Below are 20,005 nucleotides of genomic sequence, written 5' to 3'. Positions count from 1 at the left end.
TAAAAAAAATTTAATCAAGAAACCACCACCCCCGCCCCCCGTCAATGGTGTCCCTCTTTACCAATGTTAAAATCTGGTCACCTTACTATATTGGCTAAATTATTCTGAACCTTTGGCTGCCAAATAAAACTACTTCTCCTTGATCCTGAAATGTCCAAGTCCCGTTATTTTCTGCAACACTTTCACCTTTCATTTTTCCTTCTTGTTTGTTTTGAGTCATTCTTTTACAGAATAACAGAGTTGGAAGGGACCTTGGAGATTTGCTAGTCCAAGCCTCTGCTCGGACAGGAAACCCTATTCCGTTTCAGACAAATGGTTTTCCAATCTCTTCTTTGAAAGTGTTGGAACTTCTAAAGGGAAGTTGTTCCACTGATCCATTTTTCTAACTGTCAGGAAAAGGGTTATTTCTGAGCAACAAAAACTTAAGAGAGATTCCTATTAGCAAATGTTATTTTTTAAAACTAGTACTTTTAATTTCAATACTCTTTACTGCAGTGTAACACTGCCAAAAGCAGATGGATTGTGAAGGGTTCCTGATGAAAGGGAGCATGAATGCCCTCTCCTGGTTTTCCATGGGAAATGCACCATTCCCTACTTTTTGTAGCAGCACCTCTGGCCCACAGAAATTCCACCAGTTGATTCTGCGAAGAGAAGGGTACTTCATCATTGGGCCACTGTTGCATATTTGGAAAGTAGTGAGATCATAAGACCTGCCTCCCCAGGACGCTGGAGTCCCTCTAATTAATCTCCCTCTCTTTAACTCTTTAAGGTCTTTGAGCTTCGCAGGCAATTAAAAAGGCCACAAGAATGTCTTAAAGGAAAGAGAGCCAGATGTGGAAAGGGCTGGTGTGTGCATGTGTGTGTGTGTGGGGGGGGAGTTCTTCCCATATGTAAGCAGAAATCAACCCCCCCCATTATCCCAAATAAAATATTAAGTATAAGGAAAAGCCTTTCAAATATTATCCATAAGGAAAAGCTTCAGAAAAGCCAAAAAAACCCCAAAGATGCTACTAAAAACCGTCTGAAGCCCATTCCACATTTCAGCCAGATGCCTAAAGAAAACATTATAACAAGAAGCCAAGTTCAAAGGGATGCAGACACTGAAGGAGATAAGGAGCTTATTGAAACAGGAACCCAACTATCTGGATGGCTCCATTCATAAGCAAAGCAAATACTGCCTGCAGAAATCCACTCATGACAGGATATTTTGAGTCTTGGGAGTGGGAGACCCCCAGATCCCATGTTTCCCTACCACCCCTTTTGATGATTCTAACAGGCAGAGGGGGAAGCAGAAGTCCAGACCAGGAATAAATTCAGGTCCCAGAAAAGAAAAGGGGTGAACTGGATAGTCTTTTCTGCCCCATTTCTTCAGCTCCTGCATAGCGGAAGTGGGTGAGCTTGCATGGGAAATCTCGAGCAGGAAATCAGAAAAGGTTAGGAAGGAAGAGATGCAAAAGATTATGCCTGCATTCCCATTATGTGCTGGATGACACTAAACTAGGTTTGGTGCTTCAGCAGTTCAATTTGCCATAGGGGGGTAGTGAACCAGATCATCATGTTCAGCTGTGTGCTTTTAAGCCTTTGTGTTTCATGTGAACTGAGCCCCTCGATTTGGTTGACTTGTTTGTGTTCAAGCATCTTGCATGGCTGAGTGTAGGAAGAAAGAGAAATGGAGCATCCTAAACTAGGGTCAGTTGACTGGCATTTCATTTGATGTGGACTGAATTTTCATCCTTTGTTAAATGCCAAATACACTGAATATCCTAGGTGGAAGGCATCCATTTACCATCTCAGAAAACTATTTCTAGGGGGATGAGTTTGGCTGAATGGTTGTTGAAGGCTTAAGGTAGTGATGGCAAACATTTTTGGCACTAAGTGCAACGAGAAAGAGGAGCTACCAGGGGAAAATGAACTTCCGTTTTCTGATGTGCGCATGCCATGTCGCCTGGCATGTGCGGCATCACTTCTTCCTCTTCCGGGTTTCTGGCAGGCATGTGCACGCATCAATCAGCTGGACAGCACACATGCTCATGCCGGAAAACAGAAGACCAGCTCTTCCGGTTTCTGGCACTGCTGCACGCACAAAGGCCAGCTGATTGTTGCCTGCGCATGCAGGGCAGAAACCCGGAAGAGGAAAGGGCAATGCCACACGTGCCAGGTGACATGACTCTGTGTGCCACTTTGGTCACATGTGCCATAGGTTCACCATCACAGGCTTAAGGGCTTGCCAAATAAACTTTTCCTGTATCCTGAGAAGTCTAAGTCTGTCATTTTCTGCAACACCTGGATAGATGAACATTGCTATACTTGAAAAAGCATTGAAAAGGACTTTCACTAACTCGATTAGTATCTCCCCGTCCCTCAGGAAATTGGATGATGTACATATTATAGGTAGTCTTGGATTGAGCCCAACGTTTTTGTTGCTAAGTCTCCCTAACAAGGAAGGGTAGGAAGAAGTTGACTCATCCATATGGTAGAGCTGAAAAAGTGGCCAAAATTCCAACTCACTGCAAGAGAAGGAAATTTATTAGATTTGTATTCTCCCTTTCTTTCGGAAAGTGAAGCCGGGGTACATTGTACAGCCACCTTTCATTTTTTCCTTCTTGTTTTGGTTGATTTATTCCTTTCTTCCTCAGCAACAGATTTAAATGAGATTTTTCTTTTTCTCCTAATAGCAGTACTTTAAATACAAAGCTATCTACTGAAGTATAACATTGCCAAAATCTTCCCAATCAAGGAGCCCCACCAGCCCCCCCCATGGGGAAATGCACCATTTCTCCGCTCTTTCCACTTTGCGCGCACAGAAAATCCACCAGGGGGGGCTCAGTTTTGAGCCCCGGTTACAAGTTGGGAAGGCAGTGACGTCATTCTGTTTTTTTCTTTCTAGGATACGAGACTCTCTCTCTCTCTCTCTCTCTCTCTCTCTCTCTCTCTCTCTCTCTTTAAACACACGTGCTGCGCAGGAGTTTAGAAAGGCGGAGAGAAACTCTTAAATTTCCACAGGTGGGAAAGGTAAGTGTGTGTTTGTGTGTGTGCGCGTGTTCTTTTCACAGAAAGGGAGACGGAGGGTTCTCACTCTAAAAAAAGAGGAAGAGGGACATGCCTACTTTTCATCCAGGTTCAGTTTTTTGAGTTTGAGAAACTTCCCCAGATCCTATGGTTCCCTCCCGTCTAACCACCCTTTTGCGTGATTGTAACAGGCATGGGGGGAAAGCAGAGACCAAGCATGCTGTCCTCGGGAATAAATCCACATCCTCAGAAATGAAGGAAGGGTAGGAAGAAGTTGACTCATCCATAGGGTAGAGCTGAAAAAGTGGGGTTTTAAGTCTATTTCATCAGTCATTTTAAAAAAGGATTTAGGAAGAGTCTTTCTATTTAGTTTTGTGGGGTTTTGTGTGTTTTATAGTCCATATTCTGATCTACATTTCCATTAAAGTCTCCCATCATACAAATATGAACATTGTCCAATTCAATAATTCTCATATGTAATTTGTTATAAAATTCCTCTTGGCTAACGTTAGGAGCATAAATTGCTGTTAAAAGTATTTTCTTGTTATTGTCCATAATTTCCACCATTAAGATTCTTCCATCGTCATCTGTGTAGATTTGCTCTGCTGAAATTGTAGCCTTAATATACAGAACCACTTTTCTTTTCTTGCATCGTGGCAATGTAGTAAATATTTTCCCTAGTTTAGGTTGTATCAATAATTGTTCCTGTTGTTTTTTAATGTGAACTTCTTGAAGCCAAATTACATCCACTTTTAATTTCTCTAATTTATGAAATGTTTTCCTTTTAATAGCTGAGTTAAATCCATTTATATTTATTGAAATTAATTTTTTCTCCTCCATGTTTATGTTTTATACGTAGGGTTTACTGCTCTAGTAGATCTTGGTTCTCATTGTTCTTTAGTATCCACAGCACCTTCTTCTTTTCCAGTCGCAGCCTGGCCATTATCTTGTAGTTCAATTAATGATTCTTCTTTTCCTGTCTCCCCCTCTTTCCCTCTAAAGTATTCTGCATAGAATAGTTCTGCTTTATCAGTTGAATCTATTCTATGTCTTTGTCCTTGCCATAGAAACATCAAACCTTCTGGGATCAGCCATCTATAATTAACTCTTTTTTTTCTGTAGAATTTTTAGTCAAAAATTGATATTCTCTTCTTATCTCTCTCAGTCTCCTTGGTACCTGTTTCAGAATCACAATCTTTGTATTTCAATGTTTTGTCTCTTGCCATTTGTAGTATTTGTGTCCTAATTGGAGATTTTTTGAATATATTCCCTTTTTTGTGAGAGAATCACAAAATGGAGGTCTTTTGTTCATCTTCTTTAGAGACAATGTTATTTCTTTGGGTAAGAGGACTTTAGGTATTCCCATGGCTAGATGAACATGGCTATGAATGTGTGGGAAGCCTCCCCCCTCCCCCGGAGAACCAACTATTTGGGGGAATATTAAAAAGAATCAGAATATTATATTTCCCCTAAGGGAGAAATGGAGAAACATGCTCTTAAGGGAGGCAGAAGCCAGCTTCAGTCTCCCTGCCCCAAGGGGAAACTTAGGGGGGCAGCTTTTAGAAATGCAGATTTGGTAATCCATTCAGAAAGACTGGGTCAGAAACTTCAGATAAGCAACACAATTAAGCCAAAGGTTGACAAACTTGGGCTTTGCCTTGATATATGAATGGCATAATACCGGTTGTGGTTTAGTGTTTTTAGAGCAGTGGTTTCAATCTTGACAAGGTCCTCTCCTTTCCCCTGTTTTTCATAATGTTTCATAACGTATAGCCATTTGGAGATTTTGCAGAACTCCACAAAGGAAGGAAGAAAACGTACAGGATGGTAAGAATCCAGATCACAAAGATGGGAGACTTTTTATAAAGGTTCTCCAGCTTAGAAATGCCCACCATGCATGGTCATATGACAGTAACACAAGTGCCTTCTGTAATCCTCCAGTCCTGCTCAGATCTTAAAGAGAAAATTACAATCTATGTGAATGGAAAGAGAATCCCAGAACTTGTGCTCGTGGGCATTAGACAAAATTGTATGTTTTCAGACAAATACCTAGGATTTGCATTTCCCCTTTTGCTTATAAAGTGACACCCATGAGCCCTACATGACCTCTATGGAATCCAGAAGGTATAAAATCCACCCACTCTAAACTCCATTTTGTCAGCTGTCCCAGAATGACATGTGGTTGGTGGTTCTGCTTTCTTTCCAATCAGCCTCCAGCCTCCATTTTATTCCCAATGCCTTCCTCCTGTATTGGAACTGAAGCAGGTGGATATTTCTCTCAAGAAATGAAAAAAGCATTTGGACATACACAATCTTCCTTGCAGTAATTCTGAATTGTGTTACAGGGCAGAGAGAGAATGGCTGGTCTTCCTTTAGCAAGTGAGGGAAGTGGAAAAGGCCCTTCCATTGCTCAGTCTGGAATCCGTGGGGAGATCTGGGCAAGAACTGGGCAGAAGGTGCTGGAAGAAGGAACCATCGTTTCACAAGTTCAGGCCTGGAACTTCAGGAGCGTCCAATATCAGGAGGATGAGGGTCCCCGAGGACTTTGTAGTCGGCTCCACTTCTTTTGTAGTCGATGGTTGGAACCAGAAAAGCACACAAAAGCGCAGATGCTGGACCTGGTGGTTCTGGAGCAGTTCCTGGCCCTTCTGCCCCTGCAGATGGAGAGCTGGGTGCGGGAGTGTGGAGCAGAGACCAGCTCCCAGGCGGTGGCCCTGGTGGAAGGCTTCCTCCTGAGCCAGGCGGAGGAGAAGAAGGAGCAGGTTGAGTTGCAGGTGAAATATAAATCTTACCCCGGTATTTTTTTCCTTTGTCACAAGTCCAGCAGAGTTGGTAAAAAGTTCCTTTTTTACATTTAGATTTCAAACACGTAATTGAAATTCCTTTATATATCTTTGGTAGTTTATCAGGGTTAAGTAAGAGGATACATAATTTTATGAAATATTTATTTTAAATTATAATTTAATACAAATTTTAAACTCTTCAACCATATGTCTTCCTCTTGTTCAGGCATTATATTATACACAAACATCTTTTCCTTTGGATTTTGATGTCTTCTTACCAGATTTTCCTGTCATTCATACTATGTGGAGATGCTTCACTAATCTTTGTATAGTTTTCTTATCCATTCTAGAAGAAAGATTTTGCACAGCGATTTCTTTCTTACCTCCCAGACTAATTGATTGACACTGAGTGATTTGCAGTGGTGTTCACTTGGAAAGAAACCACTTCATGATTTGTGATGTCCATTAATTCTTTTCTGCTATTTCAAGTCCTTCGCAATGGAGATCAGAGATCCTGAGAGAAAGAGGCATTTGTCAAATCTCCCTCAAGACCTGCCTTTCAGGGGGATCCCTCAGGGAGATCCAAATCAGGACACCTCAGGAGGTAATATAAGGTCCTTCCACTCCTTTGATAAATTCTAACTTTCTCATCTTCTCTGTGTCGTCTTCTCTATAGCATAACTCCTCCCATCTTATGAATTATTCTTTTTGAAATTCTGTCTCCCTCACAGGGAAGAATAGAAGGAAGTTGACTCTTCGTTTTGGGGGAACAGAAACTAGGATTGAACCTCCAGTTCAGGTATGAGAAGAATATTCATTGACTAGATTTGTTTTTTCCCATTTCCATCAAGAAATCAGAGGATGTAGAGGGAGTACAGTCATAAGTGTGAAAAATGGCCATGTCACTTTTTTCACTGCTGTGTAATTTTGAACAGTCACTAAAAACTGTTATTAGCTGAGAACTACATATAGTGTCTTCCGTGGCACGACAAAACCGCGCTACGCAAAATAGCGGAGATTAAATCGCGTCGCTAAAGTCGCGACGTCATCACCGTGGGGACAACAGCGCGGCAACAGAAGGGCGTTCTACATACTTCGTTCTTTGCCTCCAAAGGTATCCCCCCTCCTCCAGCTGACAGCGGCAGCGGGCACGGGGCAAAGCGGGCTGCCCAGCAGCAGCAGCCTGCAGGAAGGGTCCAGCACAGCCACGGGGGACAGCAGGAAGCCTGCGGGGGGCCGAGCAGGGCCGCCAACGCTGGCGGCGGAGGAGGACGCAGCAGCGGCGGCGGCGGCTGAGGCTCTCCCGGGGCCAGCGAAGCGGGCTTGCCCGGCAGAGGCAGCCCGCCCTCTTCTTCCTCAACAACATCTCCTTGAATGGGCGGCCGCCGCCACCGGACAAGCCCGCTTCGCCGGCCCCGGGAGAGCCGACGCCGACGCCCGCCCTGCCTCTTCCTCCGGGGGATGCGCCGGCGGCGGAGGCCACCCGTCCAAGGAGATGTTGTTGAGGAAGAAGAGGGCAGCCTGCCTCTGCCGGGCAAGCCCATTTCGCCGGCCTGGGAGAGCCTCAGCCGCCGCCGCTGCCGCGTCCTCCTCCACTTCCTGCTGCCCCCCGCGGCTGAGCTGGACCCTTCCCGCGGGCTGCTGCTGCTGGGCAGCCCGCTTTGCCCCGTGCCCGCTGCCGCTGTCAGCTGGAGGAGGGTGGCTACCTTTGGAGGCAAAGAACGAAGCACGTAGAACGCCCTTCTGTCACCGCGCTGTTGTCGCGGCGGTAGGGTCGTTTTTTTCTTAGCGCTTCGGACGCCGCGGATTTGCCTCCGCACTTATGTCGGCGCGGATAAGGGCATCGCGGTTTTGTGGTGGAACCAGTGTCTTCTGCCATTTTGCCCTCTGCTTTCGGTTGGAGATTCTTTTTAGGAATTTTAAATTCTGCAATTTAAAAACTGCTGGACATGAAGGGGGTAGTTCCCTGCCTGCTGCCAGTGCTATTCCTGCATGTTTTGGAAGGGAAATAAATAAATAAATCCTGAGCGGGCAAGTCCTTCTTTCCCAAAGGGAAGGTGGTATTTCTCTGCGTTTCCCCCTCTTCCGCCGTGCAAGAGGCAGCACGCAAGTCCACTTTTGGTTTTCGATGTGCTGGCCACTCGCAGCAACTGGGACGGCTGCAGGGGGCACCTTCCCCCATTCTTTTCTCCTCTGCTTCAGCCCAGCCTAGCCCTCCATCCAGTAGCTAAGGATGAGGAGCTCACCCACCTCTGCGTGAGGCCTCCCATGGTGTGCATATCAAAACAAAGTGCTGTGAGTCCAGGCGTCCTTTCTGTTTGTTCCCACACCCATTCTCTCTCTCGCCCTCTCTCTCCCTCCCTGGGGACTGTGTGGGGAGAGGGAAAGGCCATCAAGGGGACGCTGGCGAGACTCTCTTGCAGAAAGGATGAAGTATCCCTGCTGCCAGAGCCCAGAATTTTAAGGCAGAAAAGTGAAAAGGGGTCTCTGTGTGTATGTGAATTTCAAAGGCCCTGGAGAAAAAGAGCCAAGCTCTTCTGTTTGCTGTCTTAAGCGGGTGCTGAAGCCAACCCTGCGGGAAGCAATCTGCTTCTCCACGCAAAACCTCATGGGCTTTGCAGAACCACAGGGGAAGGGGAGCCTGGCCCTCCTCACCCACCTCCAGGTGGGCAGCAAGAGCTGCATCTTCTCCCTTCCAGAACACGCCATGATGTGATGTGAATAACACCAGCGGTGGTGAAACACTTCCAAAAAAGGGGGCAACCAATGGGAAAGGCACACGGACTTGCAGTGCTTGGTTTTGATTTAGGCGCTGCTGCTAATTGGAAAGAATGGCTTTTACCCTTTGGTTTTTGCATGCCATGTTATCTGAGCGATCTCATGGAGAGGCGGGCGAGACCCTCGTCCTTCGATGTGCGGCTTCTCTCCCCTGTTTCTCCTGTGCTTTACCCTACCCTTGCGCTCTATCACCCTCCGAAGAGGGAGGCTAAGTTTCAAAGAGGATGGGAGGGCTGGGACAAATCTGAAAGAAACAGACACTTCCTCCATACCGGGTTTCACTGAACAAGCTCAGGGAGCATATGGGGAAGAGGCAGCCCTCAAGCTACTGTCCCCCTTTTCCCTACTATTCCTTCCTTCTAAGGTGAGCGGTGAAAAGCCCCATTGCACCGCCTATATTTGCTTGCGCAGTGTGTGGCAGAGCTGGAGGGCTAGGTTGAACGGTGGGGGCCAAAAGTGCACGGGTTGTGGCGTGTCATCATCACCCCGCCCTACCACTTGGCTTCACTCGCCTCGCAGAGGAGCCAGCAGCAGCTAGAGGTGTGGGGGTGGTTGGGGAAGGCATGTGATTTGGCCCGCAGCAGCTGGCAAGCAAAGACGGACAGAGTGGCCAAGAGTCCACACAGCGTATTTGATAGGCCAGATCACCTACCTTTCCCACCATCGCCGCGCCTCTGCCAGTGCCACTGCTGTGAGGCGAGGCAAGTGGTGGGCCGGGGGTGGCCGCCAGGGTGTAGCACCTGCATTCTCGGCCCCCAGTGTCCAGCCTGGTCCTCCAGCTCCACTGCACACTGTGCCCAAGCAAAGACAGACGGTGGGACGGATCGCATGCCACCCCCTGCCCCCACCCAGGCTGCACTTGCTTCCAGACACCATCTGGCCCTGCGCACGTGCTTGCCACCTCTGATGATGGCCCTGCCCACTGCCCCACTGACGACACACTGACTTTGGACTTATTTTGGGGCGTAGGGCTTATATTATGAGCAGCATGAAAAGTCATGCTAGCTCTTTTTTAAAAATTATTTTTATTATAAACACTTATACACATTGACAAATACATAGACAACACTTACAAGTAACATTGGAACTTCCATTTCCTTCTTACAGCAGATATTGTTGAATTTTTACAAATATTTTCCCCCTCTCAATCCATCTCTGTACATTTTCCCACTTACCATCCTATTACTTCTTACTGTTTTGTTTATCAGTCTATGTTTGGTTATTTATATCAGACAGTCTTTATTGCTCTTCTACGAATAAATACCTTTTTCTACTTCTGCAAATTCTACTTTTCCTACCTTCTTATCACTAATTCCCACTTCTTCTACAATACAAACTATATTTTTTAGATTCTTATATACTATTTCTGTCATCTAGCAATTTGTATCATTTTTCCAAAATTAGATAGTATTCTGTTTCCTTTCTCAGGTACAGTATAGGTGGTACCTTGCTCAATAGTAGTAACTGTGAGAGGAATCTTGGAGTCCTAGTGGACAACCATTTAAATATGAGCCAGCAGTGTGCAGCAGCTGCCAAAAAGCCAACACAGTTCTAGGCTGCATAAACAGAGGGATAGAATCAAGATCACATGAAGTGTTAGTACCACTTTATAATGCCTTTGTAAGGCCACACTTGGAATACTGCATTCAGTTTTGGTCGCCATGATGTAGAAAAGATGTGGAGACTCTAGAAAGTGCAGAGAAGAGCAACAAAGATGATTAGGGGACTGGAGACTAAAACATATGAAGAACGGTTGCAAGAACTGGGTATGTCTAGTTTAATGAAAAGAAGGACTAGGGAAGATATGATAGCAGTGTTCCAATATCTCAGGGGTTGCCACAAAAAGAGGGAGTCAAACTATTCTCCAAAGCACCTGAGGACAGGACAAGAAGCAATGGGTGGAAACTAATCAAGGAGAGAAGCAACTTAGAACTGAGGATAAATTTCCTGACAGTTAGAACAATTAATCAGTGGAACAGCTTGTCTCCATATGTTGTGAATGTCACAATATGCAGTCGTTAAAAAGATGTGGTTAGCCATTTGAAATGCTATAGGGGCTTCCTGGCTAGGCTTAGGGTTAGACTAGAAGATCTCCAATGTCCCTTCCAACTCTGCTTTTGTATTGTATTGTAACTCATTTCATAAAACACTACAAAAATCCTTTCGCCTACAGACACACTTCTGAAGGGTTGGTATCACTGATTGGTGAGTTTTCTCTCAAGACCCTGAAGGCCTTTTAATTATGGGTGGATATATTGATCGAGAAGGAAGAGTATTTTGATGATGACTGAGTGGATGTTTGTTAGATCAATTGATCCAGAAGGAAACAAGGCTTATTTAAGCTAAATTGCACTGAAAGTCCTACAGAATCATTCAAGTTGATAAAACCTGCCTAAAATCTTTCTTTAGTCAAATGCTCCTTATTCTTTCTATTTTCTCATTTAAACCACAGATCCTTACTAAGTATATCACTTAGTGCATAGCTTTGTTTTGGAAATTTTTAAACAAATGGAAAGATCTTGCAGTTCTTCCTTGGTTTATTCTGTATTTTTTCCCCTTTCAGGAGGATCTTCTGCCCTTTGAGGAGGTGGCTGTTTATTTCTCCGAGGAGGAGTGGCCTCAGCTGGATCCTGACCAAAAAGCTCTGCATTGGGAAGTCATGCTGGAGAATTATAAGAATGTGGCCTCTCTTGGTAAGGGTTTCCCACTCTCCAGTCACAGAGTTCAGAAAGACCTTTTGTAGTTAGATGCCATTAGCTAGTTCTTATGAAAACGTTTCTAACTTGATCTCTTCTCTTCAGAGGCAGAAGGGAAAGTTATGTTTTTCTAGTGCTCCTAGGAAGGAAATAGGTCTATGGCATTTTGCTTACCGTAGATGTATCCTATCCAATGTGTTTTTATATTTAGTGACAAAGCAATTCCTTAGTTTGAGGTAATGCCAAACTCCATCAGACAGATTTAAACTATTTTGGCCCAGATGCTTCCATATCATTCAGTAATATGACTTAATGTTTTTTAAAGCTTTTATTCTCATCAATAGAGATATTATCATTTCTATACCATGCCATTATTAGGATACAATTATGCAGTATATATTAGAATTTGGCACAATACCTGAACGCAAGCAATATGACTTCGGACAGAGTGATATTTTCCCCCAAACTTTCTCTCACTTTCATTTCTCTTTCCCTTTCAAGGTGTTGATAAGAATTACAATGAAGACTCTGCAGAACCAATCAAAGTGTTTAGACAAGGAGATGTAATGGAGAAATCTCCAATTCAAACAGAATTCCAAAGGCAGGAGAGAAACCTATCAAATAACTGGAATAGCAAAAGCTCAACTACTTTGATTGTTGCTCAGATGCAGGACTTTATTGATCAACAAGAAAAACTAAAAAAGAAATATATTGAGAAAGGTGTAAGAATCTTCAGAGAGACATTAAATGTAAATGGACCCTGCGCATCACAAGCCAAAGGAGGAGCCAATATATGCAAAGAAAAAAGAAAAAGTTACAGTTGCATATTCACACGTTCTCAAGAAAATGGGAGTCTTGAATCACAGAAGAGTTTTCACATGGGAGAGGAGTCAAATGAAAGCAATGGACATGGAAACAAGACTGTTAATAAAAGGATATACACAATGGAGAAATGCATGGAGTGTGGAAACAGCTTCAGCACAAGCAGTAAACTTACAAGGCATCAAAGGATCCACACAGGGGAGAAGCCATATAAATGCACGGAGTGTGGAAAGGACTTCAGAACAAGCAGTGAACTTACATCCCATCAAAGGATCCACACAGGGGAGAAGCCATATAAATGCATGAAGTGTGGAAAGGACTTCAGAACAAGCAGCGAACTTACATCCCATCAAAGGATCCACACAGGGGAGAAGCCATATAAATGCATGGAGTGTGGAAAGGGCTTCAGAAACAGCAGTGATCTTACATTCCATCAAAGGATCCATACAGGGGAGAAGCCATATAAATGCATGGTGTGTGGAAAGGGCCTTAGCCGAAAGGCTCACCTTATTACCCATCAAAGGATCCACACAGGGGAGAAGCCATATAAATGCATGGAGTGTGGAAAGGGCTTCAGCACAAGCAGTAAACTTACAAAGCATCAAAGGATCCACACAGGGGAGAAGCCATATAAATGCATGGAGTGTGGAAAGGGCTTCAGAGACGGCAGACATCTTACAAGCCATCAAAGGATCCACACAGGGGAGAAGCCATATAAATGCATGGAGTGTGGAAAGGGCTTCAGAGATGGCAGATATATAACACGCCATCAAAGGATCCACAAAGGGGAGAAGCCATATAAATGCATGGAGTGTGGAAAGGACTTCAGAACAAGCAGTGAACTTACATCCCATCAAAGGATCCACACAGGGGAGAAGCCATATAAATGCATGGAGTGTGGAAAGGACTTCAGAACAAGCAGTGACCTTACATCCCATGAAAGGATCCACACAGGGGAGAAGCCATATAAATGCGTGGAGTGTGGAAAGGGCTTCAGAAACAGCAGTGCTCTTACATCCCATCAAAGGATCCACACAGGGGAGAAGCCATATAAATGCATGGAGTGTGGAAAGGGCCTTAGCCAAAAGGCTCACCTTATTACCCATCAAAGGATCCACACAGGGGAGAAGCCATATAAATGCATGGAGTGTGGAAAGGGCCTTAGCCGAAAGGCTCACCTTATTACCCATCAAAGGATCCACACAGGGGAGAAGACATATAAATGCATGGAGTGTGGAAAGGGCTTCAGAAACAGCAGTGATCTTACAAGCCATCAAAGGATCCACACGGGAGAAGCCATATAAATGCATGGAGTGTGGAAAGGACTTCCAAAAAAGCAGTAAACTTACATCCCATCAAAAGATCCACACAGGGGAGAAGCCATATAAATGCATGGAGTGTGGAAAGGGCCTTAGCCGAAAGGCTCACCTTATTACCCATCAAAGGATCCACACAGGGGAGAAGCCATATAAATGCATGGAGTGTGGAAAGGGCTTCAGAGACAGCAGTGATCTTACAAGCCATCAAAGGATCCACACAGGGGAGAAGCCATATAAATGCATGGAGTGTGGAAAGGGCTTCAGAACAACGAAAGATCGTGCAACCCATCAAAGGATCCACACGGGAGAAGCCATATAAATGCACGGAGTGTGGAAAGGACTTTAGCCAAAACATTCACCTTATTATCCATCAAAGGATCCACACAGGGGAGAAGCCATATAAATGCATGGAGTGTGGAAAGGGCTTCAGAGACAGCAGTGATCTTACAAGCCATCAAAGGATCCACACAGGGGAGAAGCCATATAAATGCATGGAGTGTGGAAAGGACTTCCGAAAAAGCAGTAAACTTACATCCCATGAAAGGATCCACACAGGGCAGAAGCCATATAAATGCATGGAGTGTGGAAAGGGCCTTAGCCGAAAGGCTCACCTTATTACCCATCAAAGGATCCACACAGGGGAGAAGACATATAAATGCATGGAGTGTGGAAAGGGCTTCAGAAACAGCAGTGATCTTACAAGCCATCAAAGGATCCACACGGGAGAAGCCATATAAATGCATGGAGTGTGGAAAGTGCTTCAGAAACAGGAATGATCTTACATGCCATCAGAGGATCCATACCGGGGAGAAGCCATATAAATGCATGGAGTGTGGAAAGGGCCTTAGCCGAAAGGCTCACCTTATTACCCATCAAAGGATCCACACAGGGGAGAAGCCATATAAATGCATGGAGTGTGGAAAGGACTTCAGAACAACGAAAGATCGTGCAACCCATCAAAGGATCCACACGGGAGAAGCCATATAAATGCACGGAGTGTGGAAAGGACTTTAGCCAAAACATTCACCTTATTATCCATCAAAGGATCCACACAGGGGAGAAGCCATATAAATGCATGGAGTGTGGAAAGGGCTTCAGAGACAGCAGTGATCTTACAAGCCATCAAAGGATCCACACAGGGGAGAAGCCATATAAATGCATGGAGTGTGGAAAGGACTTCCGAACAAGCAGTAAACTTACATCCCATCAAAGATCCACACAGGGGAGAAGCCATATAAATGCATGGAGTGTGGAAAGGGCCTTAGCCGAAAGGCTCACCTTATTACCCATCAAAGGATCCACACAGGGGAGAAGCCATATAAATGCATGGAGTGTGGAAAGGGCTTCAGAAACAGCAGTGATCTTACAAGCCATCAAAGGATCCACACGGGAGAAGCCATATAAATGCATGGAGTGTGGAACGGGCTTCAGAAACAGGAATGATCTTACATGCCATCAAAGGATCCATACCGGGGAGAAGCTATATAAATGCATGGAGTGTGGAAAGGGCCTTAGCCGAAAGGCTCACCTTATTACCCATCAAAGGATCCACACAGGGGAGAAGCCATATAAATGCATGGAGTGTGGAAAGGGCTTCAGAGCAACGAAAGATCGTGCAACCCATCAAAGGATCCACACAGGGGAAAAGCCATATAAATGCATGGAGTGTAGAAAGGGCTTCAGAACAAGCAGTAATCTTACATGCAATCAAAGGATCCATACAGGGGAGAAACCATATAAATGCATGGAGTGTGGAAAGGGCTTTATCCAAAACGGTAACCTTATTACCCATCAAAGGATGCACACAGGGGAGAAGCCCTATAAATGCATGGAGTTTGGAAAGGGCTTCAGAACAAGCAGTGAACTTACATCCCATCAAAGGATCCACACAGGGGAGAAGCCATATAAATGCATGGAGTGTGGAAAGGACTTCAAAAGTAGCTCTCATCTTACCTGTCATCAAAGCATCCACACGGGAGAAACCACATAAATGTATGGAGTGTGGAATGATCTTCGTAACAAACAGTAAACTTACATCGCATCAACGGATCCACACGGGCGAAGCCATATAGATGCATGAAGTGTGGAAAAGACTTCAGAATACTCAGTGAACTTACATCCCATCAAAGAATGCATACAAGTGAGAAACCATATAAATGCATGTAGTATTGAAAGAGCTTCAGAACACCCCATAGTCTTTTTTCCCATAACACGATTCATAGACTGGAGAATCCCCAAAACAAAGATACATTTGGATGAGAATGTATGCTAATCATTGATTTAATGAGTTCTACTGTATGTATTTTTTATTTTTTATGATTTATACATTTTTGAATGTATCTGTATATACAGTATATAAGAATGTCAAAGTGGCGGCTCACAAGCTGGTTGTGTCACATGGAGGATACGCCCACCCCAGCTCTGCTAATAGGGAAACTGTTGCAATAGGTCACGTGACGGCCATGTGACACATGGAGTTTGAAATCCGTGGTATATACGTTCATTTTAATTTATTTTTTTAAATTAGCTTCCTGTTTCCTGTTTCCCAACTTACCCATAGAGGTAAGCCAGAAGGGATAAGACCTGTCAGCAGTGTCAAATAATTATCTAGAAGAAAAACAAGTATTATGTGTAGGATGGATGAATAAAGGAGAAGCTATGGTTGAAAGATAGAAAGTGGATAAGAGAAACAAGGAGATAACAAGAGAGTCCATGGGAAGACTGTAATTTAATTATATAATAACCAAGGAAATTTAATAGTTGAAAGTTGCAGTTATGGTGAGAAGCTTACTTGGGTTTCAACCAAGGTTTAAAAACGTTTCTGCCCCTTGTTCTTCCCCAGTTTTCTTTTGTCCTGCTGTGTAGTTTTATGTCTCCCAGGTTTGTTTCACCTCCCTCCCTGAACACAGAGGAGTTGCTTCTGATGGATTTCCTCTTCACCTTTATGCAGCCTATGTTCTGAGAGGTTGCAATTAGCTAAAAAGTGGTGAGCAAGAAACGGATGGACTAAGTTTTATTTTTCTCTCTGTGTGATTCTCTGTAATTTACAGATTAAAGTTTTCCTCTTTATTCCTGTAGCTATTTACAAAAAGAAACTCCTTAAGAGTGTCTAAGCTCTTAAAGTAGTAGAATACTCTTTGAATATTCAAAACGGAAGGTTTCTTCTTTTCAGCCATACAATTAGAGGTATGCAATACCCTCAATCCAGCCACACTCTTGCCCCAGGTGGATACTGAATTGCACCATGATTGTGTACAGGTAGATACACTGGTAGATTTTATGACACGCTGTGTAGTAGGCAAAGATCTCTATTCCGCTATCTCCAAGCTGTAGCCCCTTGCCTGATTTGTGCCCGAAATAATCAAAAATTAGACAGTGCCCACCCCTATGAGTCCAACTTAACAGCAACTACTCAGGGAAAAATTGAGAAATAGACTTCAAATAGAAAGCAAGGTTTTAAGTATATTTTGGGGACTAGAATATACCTTCACAGGATGGCCTGAGGCTTTTGCTTGCAGGACAAATAAAGATCATGAAGTCATAAACATCCTATTGGAAGAAATTATTTCTAGGTTTGGGCTGCCAAATAGTATATCATTTGATTGTGACCCATATTTCATAGCTAAATCTGTGCGAACAGTTAAACATCACTTGGAAGCTTTACTCAGCCTACCACTTGGGAATTCTTCCTATGGAAAAATTGTAATGATTTACAAAAACAACAGCTAGCTAAGCTATGCCAGGAGGCTCACCTGTCCTCACCGCAAGCTTTGCCACTCGCGTTGTTGGGGCTTCACATTGCACTTTGAAAGCAAATAGGCTTGAGCCTCTTTGAGGCCTTTTTGGGCGACCACATCCCTCCTTAAAGGCAGAGGAGAGATCCATCCCTCTGGTGGGAGAATTGACTTTGTACCAATATGTAAGACAACTTGCTGGGGTTATGAATTTTCTTTCTGCAGGACTAGATTGTCTAGTGCATCCATTTCAGCCTGCAGACTGGATACTTGTAAAGACGTGGGGACCAACAATCTCCTTGGATCAGCAGTGGAAGGGACCGTTTCAAGTGCTTCAGACCACCTATACAGTACTAAAAGTGGAAGGCCTGGCATCTTGGATAGATCCCTTCCAGAGTGAAGAAATACCCACGATCTGCCCTTCCTGATTCTTGGACTACGCAGCCTGTGACTTTCTCTGTAGAAGAACTGGGACTTAAGTTATTGTTCTGGAATCAAAAGCTTCCAGAACCATAGTTGTGTGAGAGGAGAACTGTGATCTCCCATAGGTGTTTTCTCAATTAGAACATTTCCACAAAAGGTATTTGTGGCTACCCACACTAGAATTAGGAGTTACCCAATTATTACCACTAGCTGATTAGTACATCTCTGTATGTGAAGGCTAAGATATTAAGACAAATAGACTTAACAACTGTCGGGATGAGACCATATGATTTGTTATGTTTCTGTGTTCTTCAAACCCACCTATATTATGCCCACTTTACCTGAAAGAAAGATTGGAAACCATAGGAATCTTGAACAATTCCGAAAGTACTTGAAGAATACCAACCCCTTACTTTGTTCCGTGAGCTCTGGTCCCTCAATAATGCTTTGTATCATATACAAGCAGTGGAGGAAATCCTGGCTAATGAGACTGGGGAGTTTCTATTGCTGCAGCAAAAGAACAAGAAGCCATTCCGACAATGACAGTTCAGAATAGAATGGCTCTCGATATGATATTGGCATCATAAGGAGATGTGTGTGCACTACTTAGACAATGTTGTGTGCACAAATTGGAGGAATTCCACGGCTGAACTACACACATTGCAAAGATAGCTGCAAACCCCCTCCCCCCATGGATGAATGGAAAGACTAGTGGCATTGACTGACAGGATGGTTCACTGATTTAACCTAATAATGACCCTGGCAGGCATAGTCATTGTTTTCATAAATCACCTGTTCTGCATTACAATGCCGTCTGTTTGCCTTTCCACCTATAAGCAAACTACAGGGTCTCCCAGTAAGCAGATATTGATGTTGGGTGAATCTTGGAAAATTAAATCATTTTCAGATTCAAAGTGGGGGAATGATGGGCTGGCTGCTAAAGGAAGGTCATGGCTAAGGTGACCAGATTTTCAGATTGGTAAAGAGGGACACCTTTGACCGGGGTGGGTGGGTGCGGTTTGATTAAAAATTTTATTCGGAGCAACAAAAATTTTCATACAACGCAAGAATAGTATTGTAATATTTTTTTATTTGAACATAACTACAATTTACAAATATAAATTGTAACTGTTGCCAAACATCAAAATTTTGATCCCGTGACCATGAGGATGCTGCAACGATCGCTAAGTGTGAAAATGGTCGCTAAGTCTGAAAAATGGTCATCAGTCATTTTTTTCAATGCCATTGTAACTTTGGTCACTATACCATCTTTCTTGCCACAGTTCTTAAGTGAATAACTGCAGCTGATAAATTAGTATCATAAGTGAATCTGGTTTCCCCATTTGACTTTGTCAAAAGGTCACAAAAGAGGCAGTTACATGACCCCAGGACACTGAAACCATCATAAATACGAATCTGATGCCAAACATCAAAATTTTGATCGCGTGACTATGAGGATGCTGCAATGGTCGCTAAGTGTGAAAATGGTCGCTAAGTGTGCAAAATGGTCATCAGTCACTTTTTTCAATGCCATTGTAACTTTGGTCACTAAGCCCATTATACCACCTTTCTTGCCACAGTTCTTAAGTGAATAACTGCAGCTGGTATTTTGTATTTTGGATAGAATCTTTTTTTAAATAGTCTAAGACAATTTTAAAGAAGAATCCACACAGAATAAATTGAAGTAAAACATTTCAAAGTATTGTGCATAGAATTTTTAAAAATGGTTTCACTTCAATTTATTTTGGATAGAATCTTTTTTTAAATAGTCTAAGACAATTTAAAAAAAGAATCCACACAGAATAAAACTAATTTAAAAAATCCTATGCACAATAAATAACATATTATTGTAAAATACATTAAAAAAATAAAAGAAAAAAACCCAGCTCACTTACCAGCAGGCACAAGTGAGCACTCCAAGTCAATACAGAATGATGCAGATGTTAATACAAAGAACTGAGCAAATTAAAATGGTGAAATTAGTCCTAGGGAAATATTTTTCAAAGAAACTTTACCACTATTTTTTCCACACGAGCCAACCTCCAACCTCCGTGCCTCTCCCCTCCGGAAAATCCAGGAAGGAACACTTGCGATTTCTCTTGCCAAGTATTTCTTGGAGCTCTATGGTACCAGGTCATTCCCGTAAGCCGCCCGGAGTTACCTGTGTGTGAGGTGGGCTGCCCTATGCATTTGCGTGTGTGCGCTGGAGAGAGAGTGAAAAAGAGAGGGAGAAATAATTATATTAATTAGATAGATCAGTCTTTCTCCACCTTGGAGACTTGAAAGTGTGTGGACTTCAACTCCCAGAAAGGGAGTTGGGAGAAAGGGAGAAAGGAGGAGAGAATGAAAGGAAGATGGAAAGAAGAAAGAGGTAAGGAGAGGAGGATGGAAAGGAGAGAAAGAGGGGGAGAGAGGGTAGAAAGGGGAAGAGGAAGAGGAGG

General features: G+C 43.5%; 2 protein-coding genes across 2 annotated transcripts in view; both read left to right on the top strand.

Moving 5' to 3' along the window:
- LOC148047935 (uncharacterized) overlaps nucleotides 1-20,005 on the top strand; it is a 112,046-nt gene that overhangs the window by 7,880 nt on the left and 84,161 nt on the right. Inside the window, 3 exon segments of the mRNA XM_087708201.1 lie at nucleotides 12,292-13,383; nucleotides 13,466-13,623; nucleotides 13,706-14,135. Of these exon segments, the coding sequence (XP_087564327.1) occupies nucleotides 12,292-13,383; nucleotides 13,466-13,623; nucleotides 13,706-14,135 (1,680 nt within the window).
- Nucleotides 5,367-6,597, top strand: LOC148047940 (zinc finger protein 24-like). The gene is made up of 3 exons (XM_087711147.1): nucleotides 5,367-5,783; nucleotides 6,282-6,396; nucleotides 6,524-6,597. Exons 1-3 carry the CDS (start codon nucleotides 5,367-5,369, stop codon nucleotides 6,595-6,597), a joined length of 606 nt encoding a protein of 201 aa, XP_087567273.1.

This window comes from Thamnophis sirtalis, unplaced genomic scaffold (assembly GCF_051295495.1).
Source record: "Thamnophis sirtalis isolate CommonGarterSnake01/CBP01778 unplaced genomic scaffold, rThaSir2_p1.2 scaffold_3, whole genome shotgun sequence".
NCBI lineage: Eukaryota > Metazoa > Chordata > Lepidosauria > Squamata > Natricidae > Thamnophis > Thamnophis sirtalis.
This window is presented reverse-complemented; position numbering and strand designations above follow the sequence as displayed.

Bases quoted from the DNA above. Each gene is read 5' to 3' on its own strand.
- LOC148047940 (XM_087711147.1), top strand. From the start codon at position 5,367: ATGGCTGGTCTTCCTTTAGCAAGTGAGGGAAGTGGAAAAGGCCCTTCC. The intron at 5,784-6,281 runs GTGAAATATAAA...TGCTATTTCAAG, and splicing joins AGGAGCAGGTTGAGTTGCAG to TCCTTCGCAATGGAGATCAG. The intron at 6,397-6,523 runs GTAATATAAGGT...TCTCCCTCACAG, and splicing joins AAATCAGGACACCTCAGGAG to GGAAGAATAGAAGGAAGTTG.